General features: G+C 37.3%; 1 protein-coding gene across 1 annotated transcript in view; it reads right to left on the bottom strand.

Moving 5' to 3' along the window:
• The window catches only part of LOC140143614 (neuronal acetylcholine receptor subunit beta-3-like), a 36,895-nt gene extending 31,341 nt beyond the window's left edge, over positions 1–5,554 (bottom strand). Inside the window, exons 1-5 of the mRNA XM_072165430.1 lie at positions 5,485–5,554; positions 4,737–4,921; positions 3,938–3,982; positions 1,782–1,891; positions 598–825 (exon numbers count right to left, since the gene is read on the bottom strand). Of these exons, the coding sequence (XP_072021531.1) occupies positions 598–825; positions 1,782–1,891; positions 3,938–3,982; positions 4,737–4,921; positions 5,485–5,554 (638 nt within the window). The remainder of the gene's footprint in view (positions 1–597; positions 826–1,781; positions 1,892–3,937; positions 3,983–4,736; positions 4,922–5,484) is intronic.
• Between the last annotated feature and the right edge of the window lie 10,998 nt (positions 5,555–16,552).

Genomic DNA, 16,552 nt, shown 5'->3' with positions numbered 1-16,552 from the left:
ATGGGCTCAATCGATCCAATTTTATATAAAAATTGCTGCAAAAAAACCGGATTTTGTTTTGGTTTTACTGGGGAAACTAGGGGGGTTGGGGTGTGCCCCCCCACCCTCAGCGTAGTGTCGCCACTGGGTCGGGATCCCGAGATTTATTTTTTACCTAAACCAAAAGCCAAAATATAACTTATTTAAAACGTTTTTAAAACGTTTTTTGTGTTTGCTGGGAATGCTGATAAACAAATTTATTATTCAGCATGAATCACATGTAAGTGTTTTCTTTGGAACTCTAAGGTAAGGGGTCTAAACCTTGAATAAAAAAGGGCCTCGTCGTTTTCTGGCTGATGCTGAAAACACTGCTAGCAATGCCAAATTTACGTGAAAACTGCTGTAAAACACACCCCTCCCTCCTCACTTTTTCATGGGGACGTGAAACGAATTTTTCATGACTTGGCCTATACTTGCTTTTCACAGGATATTTTAGGTCATCAAAGTACATTAAAATCGTGTACAAATCAGAATTGTGACAATTTAGTGTCTCCGTTTGCATGTTTAAAAAAAATATTATATTACTTGAATAAAAATAACAGAAGTAAGATTGCTGACCGAATTTGTTCTGCATCTGCACCAGTCTCGGCTTGTAGTTCTAAGGCCGCACCATCGTAAGCCCAAGAGCTGAATATCATCGTGCATTCTTGTCTGTCGAAAGGGAAATAGCGGACATGCTGTAGACATGTAGACCCGTAAATGATAGGTACATACCACACGACGGTACCCTCTGGTCGAAGTTCAACAAATGTATCGGGTTTAGCTTGCTCGAAGGTATCCTCTGTACTGAAAGAAGGTAAATAAGACAAACGTTAATATCCAGAATTCTATCAAATCTTTTTCCTTTCTTCCTTTCCTTTTTTTACAACGTCAAGTTGGTAAATTGTGGGATAGGCTTTTACGACGGGAGAGCTATAGTAATTTTTAACGGGTTCGCCGTCGGCCATGTTTGGAACTTCCAAGCTTTCGTAAGGAGTAGCTCTGACCTCTTCAGAACGAACTAAGAATGAGACATGTATGCCACCACTTGTCTACCATGATGGCTCTGAAAAGAGCCGTTCACTGACGAGGACTGCCCGTTGACAACATTTTAACAGCGAACAAGCAGACCTCGCCTATCTGCTAATGTAAAATTTTTGGTGGCTCTGAAAAGAGCCGTTCACTGAAGACCGCCCATGTCAACAGAAATGAACTTGGTATATGAAAGACATGTCTTAGCAGCGTTGCGACAAATATTCAGGTTAAGTCAAGTGCCTTATTTTCGGCTCAAGTCAAGTCACCCAAGTACCTGTATGAACTCAATGGGATAAAATCACGCAATTAATCAAGTCACAAGTCATGATGGTTTACTCACTTGCTAATGTAAGAATGATGGCTCTGAAAAAACAAAGCCGCTCACTGATGAGGACTGCCAGTTTTCAACATTTTAACAGAGAACAAGCAGACCTCGCCTATCTGCTAATGTAAAAGTTTTGGCGGCGCTGAACAGAGCCGTTCACTGATGACCACCCCTAGTCAACAGGGAACAACCAGACATCAACTTGGTATATGAAAGACGTGGTTTGGAGTGTTGCAACAATTCACCAAAAAGTTACGGTCATGTCAAGTCATTTGGCCTTATTTTCTCAAGTCAAGTCAAGTCACCCAAGTCACTGTTTAAATTCAATGGGATCAAATCACTCAATTTATCAAGTCACTTGCCACATTTTACCTCAAGTCACAAGTCATGGTGGTTTACTTACTTGCTATGTAAAGTGATATCAGGTCGCCATATGGAAGCCGCTGGAACATGGATAACATCAATACCGCCATACTCGGAGGCATTCCACTGAAGAAACTCATCACGCCATGTCTGAAAAACGACCCAAACATTGGACAGCAATAACAACACATTATTATCAATCAGGCCTAATTAAGGGATGGGGTATGAAAATTTGGACAGTATTTATTGTGGGACATTAGAGCACATCAGACATATCGATTTGCATTCTGAATACGAAGAATGTCCTTCTGATATCAAATAATTTTGATTTTTTGAAATTCGCAATGAATACACATTTTATGGCAAATGATTAAAAATTGATATTTTTGATATTTAACAGTACTCGAAGTAAACGTTATAAATCTGATGATATGTACTTAAAGTGTATGTAGGTGGGATGAAAAGCCGGCGATCAATTGAAAATTTTGACCTTTCGTATTGAAGATATGGATTTTTCCCAAAACACCAAACAAATTTGGTCTTTTTGGGAAAAAAATCCACATCTTCAATATGAAAGGTCAAAATTTTCAATTGATCGTCGGCTTTTCCTCCCAGCTACATACACTTTAAGAGATCTAAAATGAGCGTTTATTGCGTTTCGACAGTATTTTTTGTGGGACATGAGAGCACCTCGGACCTATCGAATTGCATTCTGAATACGAAGCATGTCTTTCTGATATCAAATAATTTTCATTTTTGAAAATCACAATATAATACAAATTTTATGACAAATTATAAAAATTTGATATTTTTCAAATTTTTGATATATAACAGTCCTCGAAGTAAATTATATAAATCTAATGATATATTCTTAAAGTGTATGTAGCAGGGAGGAAAAGCCGACGGTCAATTGAAAATTTTGACCTTTCATATTGAAAATATGGATTTTTTTCCCAAAAAGACCTAATTTTTCTTGATGTTTTGGGGAAAAAAATCCATATCTTCAATACGAAAGTTCAAAATTTTCAATTGATCGTCGGCTTTCATCCCACCTACATACACTTTAAGTATAAATCATCAGATTTATAAAGTTTACTTCAAGTACTGTTAAATATCAAAAATATCAATTTTAATGATTTGCCATAAAATGTGTATTAAATTGCGAATTTCAAAAATCCAAATTATTTGATATCAGAATGACATTCTTCGTATTCAGAATGCAATTCGATATGTCTGATGTGCTCTGATGTCCCAAAATAAATACTGTCCAAACGTTCATACCCCAGCCCTTAAGAATATATCATTACATTTATAAAATTTACTTCGAGGACTGTTATATCAAAAATGTGAAAAATATCAAATTTTAATAATTTGTCATAAAATTAGTATTATATCGTGATTTTCCAAAAATGAAAATTATTTGATATCAGAAAGATATTCTCCGTATTCAGAATGCAATTCGATATGTCTGATGTGTTCTCATGTCCCACAAAAAATACTGTCGAAACGCTCAAAACGCTCATTCCAGATCCCTTAATGTAAACCTGTTTGTTTGCTTGATTATTTGGACGGGGCGTATAGCTATAGCTTCCTTGGTCGGGGTGGGAGATAAAAATTTCAGAGGCAAAGATGAAAACAAATTCCTGGTTAGATCATTTTGACCCGGTACTAGTAAAGTAGCTTCCAAAAAGGCTTAATTTGGGACTCGCGTAGCGCGTAAAATTTTTATATTTTACATTATTTTGGCCAATGATTATGGTGAAAAGGGCTTTATTGGTTTTGACCCCCGTGGAGGTCAATTCGTGACCTTTGACCTTTTTGCTTATAACTCCAGAAGCGTATGTCACAGGTAAGAGTATGCTTTTCCTGGATCGCCATGAAAAGAGGAATAATTTGGGGAACTTTTCAACAGCATTTGAGCAGTTTGAATTTTGACCTCTGTGTGAACTTTGACCCGCCATATCTCAAAATGCTCAATGCTGACAGAGGTCCAGTAAACTTATTTTTGAAGTTGGTGGTCTTGAGAAATAATATCCATCAACAACAAAAAGGTCTATACACAATCAATGCACTACGCGTACTTCTGACCGCTTTTCTGATTGGCTGCTTTGATAGGAGTGTATGAATTATTTATAAATAAACCATCATGGTAACACGGAATGATTCAAATTCGAAATGAAAAAATAAATTACTTACCATTTTAACCCAAGTAGATATTTTGAACCTCTGATTTTTAGTGTCCTATAAAAAGATAAAAATAAGTTTGCGAAATAAAAGTGTGCATCATCATAACCCAGTAATTACAAAACGTTTTAAACAATTATAGTTTTGGGATTTGTTTAAAAATAACATTAAATGTCGGTTTTTATAAAGGTCATGAAAACGTAAGACATTACAACAACATTTTAAATGTTATTGTAAAATATTTTACGTCAGTACTTGAAAAATATTATGTTAGAATATTGTGCAATATTTGAATTTTATGAAAACTTTTTATGCCCGTATTATACTCTTTATATACCGTGAACATTCGCCTAATGGCTCTATGGGTCGGCTCCCTTGACTGGAATTTTAGACACAAACTATAAAGTGCCCTCCCATAAAAATCCTACCAGCAAATAATTTAAGGGCACATACCCTTAATTCTTGTTAGGATTTTTAGAGGAGGGAGCTCTCTATTTGTACATGAAATTTACCCCAGGCAAAGGAGGTCAGGTGCGCCATTAGGCTATCATCATCATAAAAGGGGCTCAAAAGTGGGGGTAAAATTCAGATTTCATCATGGTATAAAACGGGGATCAAAACAGTGGCGGCTACGGGGGGGGGGTGGACAAGGGGAAAATTTGTCGATTTTGCCCCCCTGAAATTCACTTTGCCCCCCCCCCATCCGTAAAAATTTCTGGCGCCGCCACTGGATCAAAATATTATTTACTTCAGAGGTTCACATTTTTCTAACACGCACCCCACCTTGAAGTATTTATGAACACGGCCTCACCATGTCTAAAAGAGAATGTAACAGCATTCTGAATGTAACAACAGTGGTACTCTTTCCGTCTCTAACTGGTCGAACATAAACGCTGCTATAAGCATCAAACAGATTATCTCGTAAAAGGAGCATGTGATTCACGGTGCTGCCATTTGACGTGTTATTTAGCGGCATGATTTCTGATATAATCGCCTCTGAAATAGACAATACAGCATCCTTAGTGTTAATATATTAACATTATCTGAGCAACACATTTTTAAACACTTGATGTACGAGAACGAATGAAAACGCTAATAAAAAAACATTATTCTTCAGTCTTCATTTCTCGTGTTTGCTACCTCATTTTAAGCCAAACAATTAAGAAAATACTACAATATTAAAATCCACAATGCTTTGCGATTGACCCGGAGCTTGACCCCAGTGCACGACCTTTCGCCGGCAAACTTTGAAGGTGTGTCAATTGACGCTGTTCATCGAGTGTTTACCGGTAAACAACGTGCAATGGAAACTGACCGTTATCCGCCTTTCGCCGCTATTTGACGGCGAACAGTTTTACCGGTAAAATGCAGGGGACTCAATAGAAACACGCTATTAGACAGACCTAGCAACTCAAGAAATTACACTGAGTGCTAAACTAATGGCATTGTGGTTAAAATCTTGACATAGGTAGATACATTGTACAGGGTGTATCAAAATGAAGTATACAGTTCGAAAAATGCCACTAGATTAAAAATTATGAGGTATTTGGTCAAAATACTTTGGTTGATAGCTGAATCAACAACTTGTCCTTCCACAACTGTAAAATCACTGGGATGGGATGAGACCATTAATAAAGACTCAGTGGCTATTTTTGTGAGCCGAGTAAAAAATACAGTTGCGCAAAGTCAATTAAAATCAAAGCAACATAAAAATCACGTTTCTTTACAGTAATTAACAGTCTTTAGAATCTTTCACATGGCCACCAGGGCATAACCACCATTTCTCTGATATGTAGATATCAGCTCTCCTCAACATGGCATTCACATCACGTATTATGAGAGGTCTGCTGCCTGGGGATGTCAACTTGTGCATAACGATTTTGTATGGTTCATCAGAGAAGATGAGAAGCTTCTCTGGGTTCATCAAGGTCTGCAGGAGGACCTGTGAAATCCTTTGCTTCAGACAATCAGAGAAGATCTTCTCTGGTCAATAGACAATAATCATGGTAATATGAATCAAATTCTGGACTCACCAACGATTTTCTAGTTACGTTGCGACCCGTTCACCGGGTCTTCGTCAGACTGCGCAGAGACTTGACTGATGGTTTGGTCACGTGATGGTAATCGGTTCCGTTGCCTACAATTTGGCCAAATACGCCGCCAAGGTAGCTTGCTCAATTGGTCGGCAAAACTCCCCACCACATTACGAACAGTCAAGCTTTCGTGGATATTGTCAAGAACATTAAGTTAGAACAAAACGAAATCATCTTACGATGTTAGCGCATTGTTTACATCCATTCCACCGGATGATGTTCTCAAAGCAGTTACCAATACCCTTAAAAATTACCCAAACCTCAGCGAGCGCACATGTACAAATCTGAATGTTGAACTGTCTGAGTTGGTTGATATCTGTCTGAACAGCGCGTATTTCTCGTACAAAGGGCAATACTACAAGCAGATCCATGGCTGTGTTATGGGATCCCCCCTTTCACTAATTGGTATTGACGTACGTATGGAAGAATTTGAGCAATATGTCCTGAAGAACTTTTCAGGCAAACCCCAAGACTCTGGCTCAGATACGTGGATGATACATTCGTCGTAATTGATCGGAACGAACAAGACAACTTTTGCAAGTATATCAACCGGGTATATCAATCAAGTTGACTCCAACATTAAGTTTACTCAGGAAAGTAGCAAATACAATCGGCTTGCTTTCCTAGACTGTCTTGTTCAAGTTAACCCTGATAACACCCTTAGTACTACTGTTTTCAGGAAACCGACCCATACTGACCCATACCTTCAGTTTGGGTCACATCACCCCCTTGTGCACAAATTAGGGGTGATCCGTACCTTATATCACCGCATGGATACCATTACGTCTGAAGAAAGTGACGTTCAGAAGGAAAAAGATCACATCTGCAGTGGCTTTCAACAGTGTGGCTACCCAGACTGTGCTTTTGAAAAAGCCACTAGAACCAGAGACACCCCACGACAAAATAAATAACACGGGAGATGTCACAGCTAGCAAAGCCAGAATTACAATACCTTACTCCACAGGCCTTTCAGAGAGAATCAAAAACACTTTCATGGCATTTGGCATAGCTACCTCCCAGAAGCCCTCTAGTAATTTACGGAGCAAACTGGTGCACCTAAAAGACAAAATTGTCCAAAAGACAAACAATCTAACCAAGTTTATGGACTCACATGCTCTGAAACTAGCTGTGCCTAGTGTTATGTAGTAGAGACAAACAGTCTATTAAACATGATTAATAAAGCTCGCTTCAATCAGCACCGGACGGACTAGGAAGTGCCAACGAAACCCAGCACGCCGTAGTCTTCACCCACTCAAAACTCTCTGGCCACCATGCAATTCAATGCCGACGACATCATAATCTTCAACAAGGAGGAGAGCTGGTTTGAGAGGGGAATGAAAGAAGCCATCCGGGAAAGAGGAGTTGAGCAGCCAGCACTCAATAAGAAGGATGACCTCCGTTTCCTGCTATCACACGCCTGGGACCCCACCGTGGAACCATGCACTTCCTCGCCGATTACCATCACGTGACCAAATCATCAGTCAAGTCTCTGCGCAGTCTGATGAAGACAGGGTGAACGGGTTACAACGTTATTAAAAATCATTGGTGAGTCCAGAATTTGATTCATATTATTTTCTAATTCAGCAAGGTGTCCTGAGTGATTTTTGATTATTTATCTTACAAAATTAAGAGTTATTTCATGAGTGATGACGTTTTGGGGAATTTCCTCTCATTCATCAAGTTGATAAAAAACAAATGGAATCATTTGTACCTTGGGATATCTGGGAATCCACTCTTCTAGAATGTTCATTGTGTTGCACAATTGAGAAAATCCCCAAGATTGTAAAGTGAATACGACATCATGTTCGGAAAACCCCACAGGAAGTGATGTAATGTGAAAGGTTAAAGTTTACAATTATTCTTGGGAATTTCCCAGATTACACATGATTACATTTTATGTTGTGAAGATGTGAATGAAGAAATTGGCTATTAATAGAATGGGACTTTTTGTTTAGTATATGAAGAGCTTTGTTGCAAAAACCCTTACATCCACTTGAGCAATTTTAAGAACACGTCAAAAAATCATATAAAAACCCACTGATATAAGGTTTTTTTTTAAAACAAAAGCAAGTTTTGGCGTGATGCTCATCCTACCCAAGCATCCCACCAAGAACTGCTTTTGTTGCAAACCCTCTTATATCAGTACTTTTGTTGATTATTTTTTGATGTTTTCCTAAAATTGCTCAAGTGGATGTAAGGGGTTTTGCAACAAAGATCTTGAAAGAAAATGTAAACAAAGAGGGCTTAAATTTTCTTAACGGCCACTGCCCCGGGCTACTGTCTCAATAGAAGATTAGATGGGCTAAAATAGTCCTTGTCATGTGGGACAGGATTAGATAAAGGCATATACAAACCTGGGTATGGAATGGCGAATTTGACAGTTTGCTCATAGATGTAAGTTGGACGTGACATGTGTACGTATACAAATATGCCAAAAATCGGTTTTGAAAAAAAAATAAAGGTATATTCTGAAAAAAAGATCGTACATTAAGGCTTTAACCACAGGGTTGGTGTGCTACAATAGCTATACAAGACAAAGTGTTTGGTTTGGAATAAAACGCGCATGAGATATGGGCCAAGCGGAGAAATAGCACTCCCTGAACAAAAACAAATCGCATTTGCACTTTAGTTTTTAGACCACCTACAGGAACTTGTTTTTCGTTTCTTTGCATTTATGATGAATCATTATCCGGGATCATTATCTATAATTACCCGGGATAATTACAGACAATCGAACTTTAGAAACCATTTAGTGAGAGCATTTTAATATCTCCGGGTCCGGGTCACACACTTTCACCACCCACTTATCCAATTTTTATTTGTCCCATTTCTAGTAGGCTAATAAACAGAAAAGAAAAGAAAATTGTGTTCGATGATAATAATGCAAGGTACGAAATGTTTTATAATTTATATGGCCTTGGTCCGATCATCATAAAAATGCAGTCGATCATTGTTCAGAGCAAAATAAACTGCCATTAAGACTGGTGTGGAACATAATCAAGGCAATTTATATAATACTGTAAGTCGTATACAGACTCCGAGTATTAGACGTACAATATTGTATGTACAATATGTACGTTATTTAATCTATTGCCATTCTATTTCCAGTAATGTTTAAGTTCTAACGAATGTTTGATGACGAAAAATCGATAATATGTTACATACAATATCTAGCAGAAATATATTATCGATTTTACGTCATCAAATATTCGTTAGAACTTAAACATTACTGGAAATAGAATGGCAATAGATTAAATAAAGTCTGTACACTGCAGCAGGGGTTCTCATGGCACTAGTGCCACATGTGGCACTTTGCATCCTTCTGTGTGGCACTCGGAAAGTGTTTAAAAACAAAGAAAGTAATAAGAAACATTTGTGACGTGTCATGTCAAAAGGAGATACTTTTGGGCAGGTTGTCAATTTTGAGGTTTTTACATATCTTAAATATAGAGATATTTTGCTCGACAACACCGTTTTCCCTAAAGAAATCGGACATTCCTAAGGCATAGCGAAGATATTGAGTTCGTAAGTTATGGTTATGGTATTATAAAAGTAGAAATTGAGATATCGGTCTTTTAAAATATTATTGACAATGTTGAGAGTAGGAATTACCTTGAAATATGTCTTAAAAAAGACAAGATGCCAGTTATATTCCGGTCTGAAACTAACAGACAATATTTTTAACATAAACATATCACAAATTCGGAACAAACCCAAATTGGGAAAAAATCACACCCGAGCAGATTTTTGGCTATTTCTCCATTTACAATCCTGCCCAAAAGTTTCTCCTTTTGACATGACACGTCACATTTGTCCATTTGGCACTTAACATCTCATCTTCAAAGTTATTGCGGCCTTTTGCGACACTTAGTTTTACAAAACAAGCCTGTTACCAATACAATGAAGCTCTTAACAAATCTACTGCTTACTGAGATATTAAATTACTGTACATATCCATTATAATCAAATGCCGTTAGTTTTCCTGTTTTAATATTTTACGGTATTTTGATGTGAAATTTTCTGTTTAATTTCGATGTAGCTACGGTTAACTTACGTGGTTTTACCACATTGAAGAGCGATATGAATAGCAGGCCATTGCTGACAACATATAATACAATCCGTGGATGATTCATTTTAGTCGACGGCTGTCAACGCCTATAATTCCTTTAAGACAAGAAAACAAAAACACATCAATTTGTGATTATATGAGAAACACTCAGAACTCTAGCCAACAGCTTCTATTGTTATGCATAGTCGCGCTAAGGCCGTGTAAAATTAATATTTTGGTTCTCGTCCCCTCCCTCCTCAATTTCTAGGATTTGTCAGATTTTTTTTTTTTTTTAGATTTTTTTTTTTTTTTTACTTTTTAATTATTTATGAAATCTTCATTCATATAAATAAGTTTATTAGAGAACAAGCATCACTTCCAAGTCTTTTTTGTGGTACTCTCACATTAGAAAAAAAAAAAAGGGCCTCATCGTTTCCTCGAGCACTGTTGGAGAAGACCGAAAACTACTGACAATGCTAATTTTACATTGAAAAAAAAAAAAAAAAAAAAAAAAAAAACACCACCTCCCTCCCTCATCAATTCATGAAAATCCTCTGGACGAGAACCAAAACATTAATTTTATACGGCCTAAAAGTCGATCGATACATGTTGAAATCAGCACAATTCATTCAGAGACGCTATAGTTTTCTTTAAAAACACAGTCCTTGGATATGCATTTTTTTAAAAATCCTGGTGGTAAAATTAGGCATGAAATTGTGTCTTTTAGTGTAAGATGTTTGGTTTTTATAGGCATTAACTTCGCCCGTGAGTTTTTTTTTTTTCGGAATTCATTTTTTTGCGTTTCAAACTAATATAGTTCGCTAAAGAAAGATATTTCCCACCTCTGTAAGGCACATCGTGTGAGTCTATATATTAGGCTATAGTTTTGCCAAAATATCCGTTTTAATTTCACCTTGTTTCACTTGCGAAGTTGCGACTGCCAAAATGTCCAACCAGTACTTCATTTCTAATATAACCAGCAGAAATAATCGATATTTCTATTGTGGCTTGCAAAAACTGCTGAAAATCAATCAGACTTAAAACGTGGATCACTCCACGAATAAAGAAACTCATATCAAAACGTCAAGCAGCATTTGAAGCTCATGAAACCTCAAAATGGCGCCAGTTGCGTAATGAGGTTAAAAGAGAAAAGGGCCCGAACTCAATTTGTAAAATTTTAAATGTTACACTCTGACACTTTATAGGCCTAAGGCTTGAAATTCGCAATTAAAGCATGCATGGATCGATGTTGAATTGAAGTCGGCACGGAGTCCGTCTTAATAGGCCTACTGACTTTGGTGACCAAATGTGACGGGCCATATATATCGGCGGGCCCGTCGTAATTTTCACATGCTTTTGGGCAGAGGACCCGCCGTCAAGCAAAATAATCACAGACCTATATATAGATTGACCCAACAGCGATTTAGGCATACATGGGCCTACTATACGTGCAATTTAACCTTTTCCCTTCTCCTTTTCTCTTCTTTTTCCTCCTTTTTCCTTTCTTTCTCTTCTCTTCTCTCCTTTCCTCTTTTTTTTTTGGGGGGAGGGGGCCCGGGCCCGCCGCCCCCCTGAATCCGTGCCTGGCCTTGTACAACAATACAGGGTGTCCCCCAAAAAAGAGGCACCTCATTGCGCCCTCTTTTTCGCCTATTTCTGAAAAGTTGAGCACATATATTTTGGTATGTAAAGAAACCAATGATTATTGTTAGCTTTAATAAACCAAAACAATTATTTCAATCGGCTCACAACTTTTGAAGATACGCTCTTTTAAAGACAAGTATCCGTTTTCTCTCTGTCCACGGATAACAAACAGAGTGGTTGGGTTGGGTCATGTTGTGTAGTGACCTGCAAGATCACCAGACCTCACACCACTTGATTTCTTCATTTGTGGCAAATTCCAAGATCTTTGCAAACGTATTTACTGCTATATTCGCAAGTATCTGGCGCACAAGGTTGGTACGCAGCGCAATAGATGCAATGAGGACTAGGGCTGAAACCTGTATTCGTCAAGGAGGCAGCCAGGTAGAGGGCAGAGCAGCACAGTAAACTCATTTCAAAAGTCCCAAAGACAAACTAAAGGCTACCTTTTATTCCAAAAAGATAAATGACTTATGTTGTCAATAAAAAGAAAGCAAGAAACAATAAAGTAAGAAAGTAAGAGACATAATAAAACAAAAAGGCATAAAATAACCGAGAAAAACATAAGTAATTGGAAGTATATCAAAAGAAGTCCCATCCCACATCAATTTCGCCCAAATTAATGACACTAAAATCCATAACCAATTAACCATTATAAAGCCCACCGGTAAAGCCCATTCCCTAATGTTATTATTTTATAAAAGTTATCATCGAGGAATGTTTTATATTCATGCATGGTATATGCACTTTTCAATCTTTGAAGTAGCCAAACCTCCTCCGTGGACAGAGTGAAAAACGGATACATTTCTTTAAAAGGGCATATCTTCAAAAGTTATGAGCCGATTGAAATAATTGTGTCGGTTTATTAAAGCTAACGGGTAAAGGCTTCTTTACATACCAACATATACTTGATCAACTTTTCTGAAATAGGAGAAAAAGAGGGCGCAATGAGGGGCCTCTTTTTTATAGGACACCCTGTAGAAATCGGTTGACCAGTGTTCTGCTCATAAACATTGCGGGACTTAAGCTTGGGGCTGTGCTGATGTGCAATAATTATGAGCCCGGGGAGGGTAGAATTAGGAGGGGGGGGCAAGAAATTGTTTGACGAGCCGAAAAGGGGAGGGGAGCAAATTTTGGCAAGCCGAGAGGGGGGCGGCAAGCAATTTGGGCAAACATTTATGGGCGCCTTTTAAATAAAACGCTCTAAAAAGGCTTGGGAAAACAGTACGGAAACGCTTAAATAGTGCGCTCACAAATGTATCTAGACCATTTAAAGTTTGCAAATTGGGATTCCAAAAATTTGGCATGTGCAAAGGGGAGGGCAAAGATTTTTGGCAAGCCGAGAGGGGGGGCGATTTTGGCGGGCCGAGGGTGGGGGGGGGGCAAGCGATTTTGGCGAGCCGTTTTTTACCCATAATCCCCATCTCCTTCTCCTTATATACTCGTTGCGGGAATCCCTCTTAAGCTCTCTTACTCCAATTTACTGACCATGTACTCACCAATTTACGGTGTCTGATCTCCGCCAAATGCCCCCTTTTATTATTAATTCCCCGATTTTTACTTCCCCCCCCCCCCCACCTTTTTACAAATAATTCCCCCTTTTTAATTTCCCCTGTTTGCAAATAGTTCCCCCTTTGTTGTAAATAGTTCCCCCTTTTTATTTTTACCCATTTTGTAAATAGTTCCCCCTTTTAACAAATAATTCCCCGTTTTAAATTTCCCCTTTTACTTTCACCCGTTTTGTAAATATCCCCCTTTTTACTTTCACCCGTTTTGTAAAATCACCCGTTTTGTAAATCCCTTTTTACTTTCACCCGTTTTGTAAATATCCCCCTTTTTACTTTCACCCGTTTTGTAAATATCCCCCTTTTTACTTTCACCCGTTTTGTAAATATCCCCCTTTTTACTTTCACCCGTTTTGTAAATATCCCCCGTTTTGTAAATATCCCCTTTTTACTTTCACCCGTTTTGTAAATATCCCCCTTTTTACTTTCACCCGTTTTGTAAATATATCCCCCTTTTTACTTTCACCCGTTTTGTAAATATCCCCCTTTTACTTTCACCCGTTTTGTAAATATCCCCTTTTACTTTCACCCGTTTTGTAAATATCCACCTTTTACTTTCACCCGTTTTGTAAATATCCCCTTTTACTTTCACCCGTTTTGTAAATATCCCCTTTTACTTTCACCCGTTTTGTAAATATCCCCTTTTTACTTTCACCCGTTTTGTAAATATCCCCTTTTACTTTCACCCGTTTTGTAAATATCCCCTTTTTACTTTCACCCGTTTTGTAAATATCCCCCTTTTACTTTCACCCGTTTTGTAAATATCCCCTTTTACTTTCACCCGTTTTGTAAATATCCCCCTTTTTACTTTCACCCGTTTTGTAAATATCCCCCCTTTTTTCTCCCCCCGCTTTCACCCGTTTTGTAAATATCCTCCTTTTTACTTTCGAGCTAAATAAAATGATAAAATGATACTTATTGTGTAATTTATGAATTCTATAGGATATAGATCTACATTTAAGAAAAATCATAATCTGAATTATATCATGCAACTAAATATAGACCCAGGAAAAGGCCAGGGCTGATATTCATAAAACCACGCTAGGCCTAGTTGACAGCTAAAATTGACTTTAGCAAGCTGCTAAGCCTAGCTGATTGCTAATTCTTATTCATAAAACCCAGTTAGAGTTAGCAACATTCTAAAATTTTGCCAAAACTTAGAGTTGATCTGGGGCAGCGCTAAGTCACTAGTTGACAACTAGTCTTAATGATTTTGAACTAAGTTTGACATGATTTATTGTTTTAATTTCATATTAACTGTTGTCAATTATGAAAAATAATGTTCTCAGAATATTCTGTTTCTGAGGTCTTCAGTGTGTTTTACACATAAGAAACTGTCTTAAAAACACACAACAAATTTAGGGTGAATGAATAAACATTGAACTAAGCCAGTATTGTTTAACCAAATTTGCACAAGAAAAATGATTATGATATAGCAAGTAATCTTTAGTTAAGCAGATATGTTCAATCGAAGCAATTCTGTTCAATTGTTTGATACGTAAAATATATATTTTGGAGACATGTTACCAATGTTCTCTTTGGTAAAGATGCATGACTTATTTTCAATAACAAATTATATGTCAATTTGATAAAGATAAATCATGCTTGGCTTTTGTCAGGACAACAAGCAAGATATATCATATGCTATTAAATTATCTAATATTATTTACACAGTGTTGCTCATGAAGCTAAATGAGCAGCGTTAAGTGGATGCATGTTGTTTTCTATTTGATGAAGCAATATAGTATGTATAGTATGTTTTTACATCAAACCAAGGACTTAACATGTATATGAACTTTACTTGTTCAGAGTATCTTTTTAATTTAATTTGCCGTAACAACCTTGTAGGCCTATATAGCTTACAAAATACACATGTAATTTTATTAACGAAATCTCAATGAAGACCATCAGCAATGAGTCATTACATTTTGATCATTTTGACTGTGGTTCAGAGCTCAAGTATAATAGACATGTATTATATAAGCCTATTGTATTAGATGTTACACAACTGTTGAAGGCCATAGCACCCAAAACACCCAAATAAGTTATCAGCTAAATATTTCTAGTTGATAGCTAGTTAGCAAAGTGTTTAGCAAGGTTTTATGAATAAGAAATTAGTTGATTGCTACGTAGCTATCAACTAGTGGATTTAGCATCTTGCTAAGCACTAGTTGGTTGCTAATTTAGCAAGGCTTTATGAATATCGGCCCAGGAGTTTGGAATTCGAATCAATTCGATTGGCTTATTAATCGTTATTATTTTGGACTTGTCTCGACTTTAAAAAAAGACTAGGCTTAATTGCTACTTAATTCTCCATCTAACATAATAGGGCCTACTAATTCTTTTTGGATTTTTGAGGCGTGCACCACTGACCGAAGTCCCTGGTTCATTTGTCTGGTCAATTGAATATACGCCATAGAGCCTTTGATTAGAAAGCACATTTTTATTGTTAATGGAATTGTTGACAAACAAAGAATAGCGAAAATTACTCGGAACTGGCTTAAAAATAAAGTTGCATAAAATCACACAGCCACACTTGTCATAAATATGCAATGCCCATTTTGTCCAGGCCCGTTTTATAAATGTATGCTTTTATTGTCATTTCACTGTTAAGACCGCTTGTTTTAAACTTTGGTGCTAACTTTAAAAAAACCTTTTGAATAATATAGCACAAACAATTCTTATTATCTAGGCTTCTGTAACAATGGCAGCCAGTTGTTTGTTGTCTCTGACATATCCCTGTTTATAGACAAGTTCTTCACAGACTTTCAAACATCATTGCTATGAATTTGACCAGCATAAATATTTATGCATGCCAGTTTCACCCGTTTAACATTCTGAACATCATTTGGTTTATCAATCATATCGGATTTGCTCTTTGTACAGCCCCTCTATAAACGTGCATAAAAGTTGACGGATCCCTAACCCATTGAATTTAGCGGCGCTTGCACAACAGGCTATAAATCTACCTACGTTGGTATCCAAATTCATATAGAACGCCTTTCCAATAATGGATGTAGCGAAATGAGCTGTAGTGAGTGCACGGTACTCTCCAGGGGCCAGGCTTACTGGTAAAGCCTACGCACGGAAAACGGGGAGTACCAAACAAAAAGGGAGTATTAATAAAAATCCCTTTAAAAAGGGATGTGCTGGGACATGGTTGTTCACATTGAGTAACTTTATATTTCTTTTTATAAAAAAAGTCAAAATAATTTGAAGTGCAAAGATTCGGTTGGTTCAAACCTCAAAATCAGGCCACTTTTTCCCAGATACTGATGAT

This window comes from Amphiura filiformis, chromosome 2 (genome assembly GCF_039555335.1).
Source record: "Amphiura filiformis chromosome 2, Afil_fr2py, whole genome shotgun sequence".
NCBI lineage: Eukaryota > Metazoa > Echinodermata > Ophiuroidea > Amphilepidida > Amphiuridae > Amphiura > Amphiura filiformis.
This window is presented reverse-complemented; position numbering and strand designations above follow the sequence as displayed.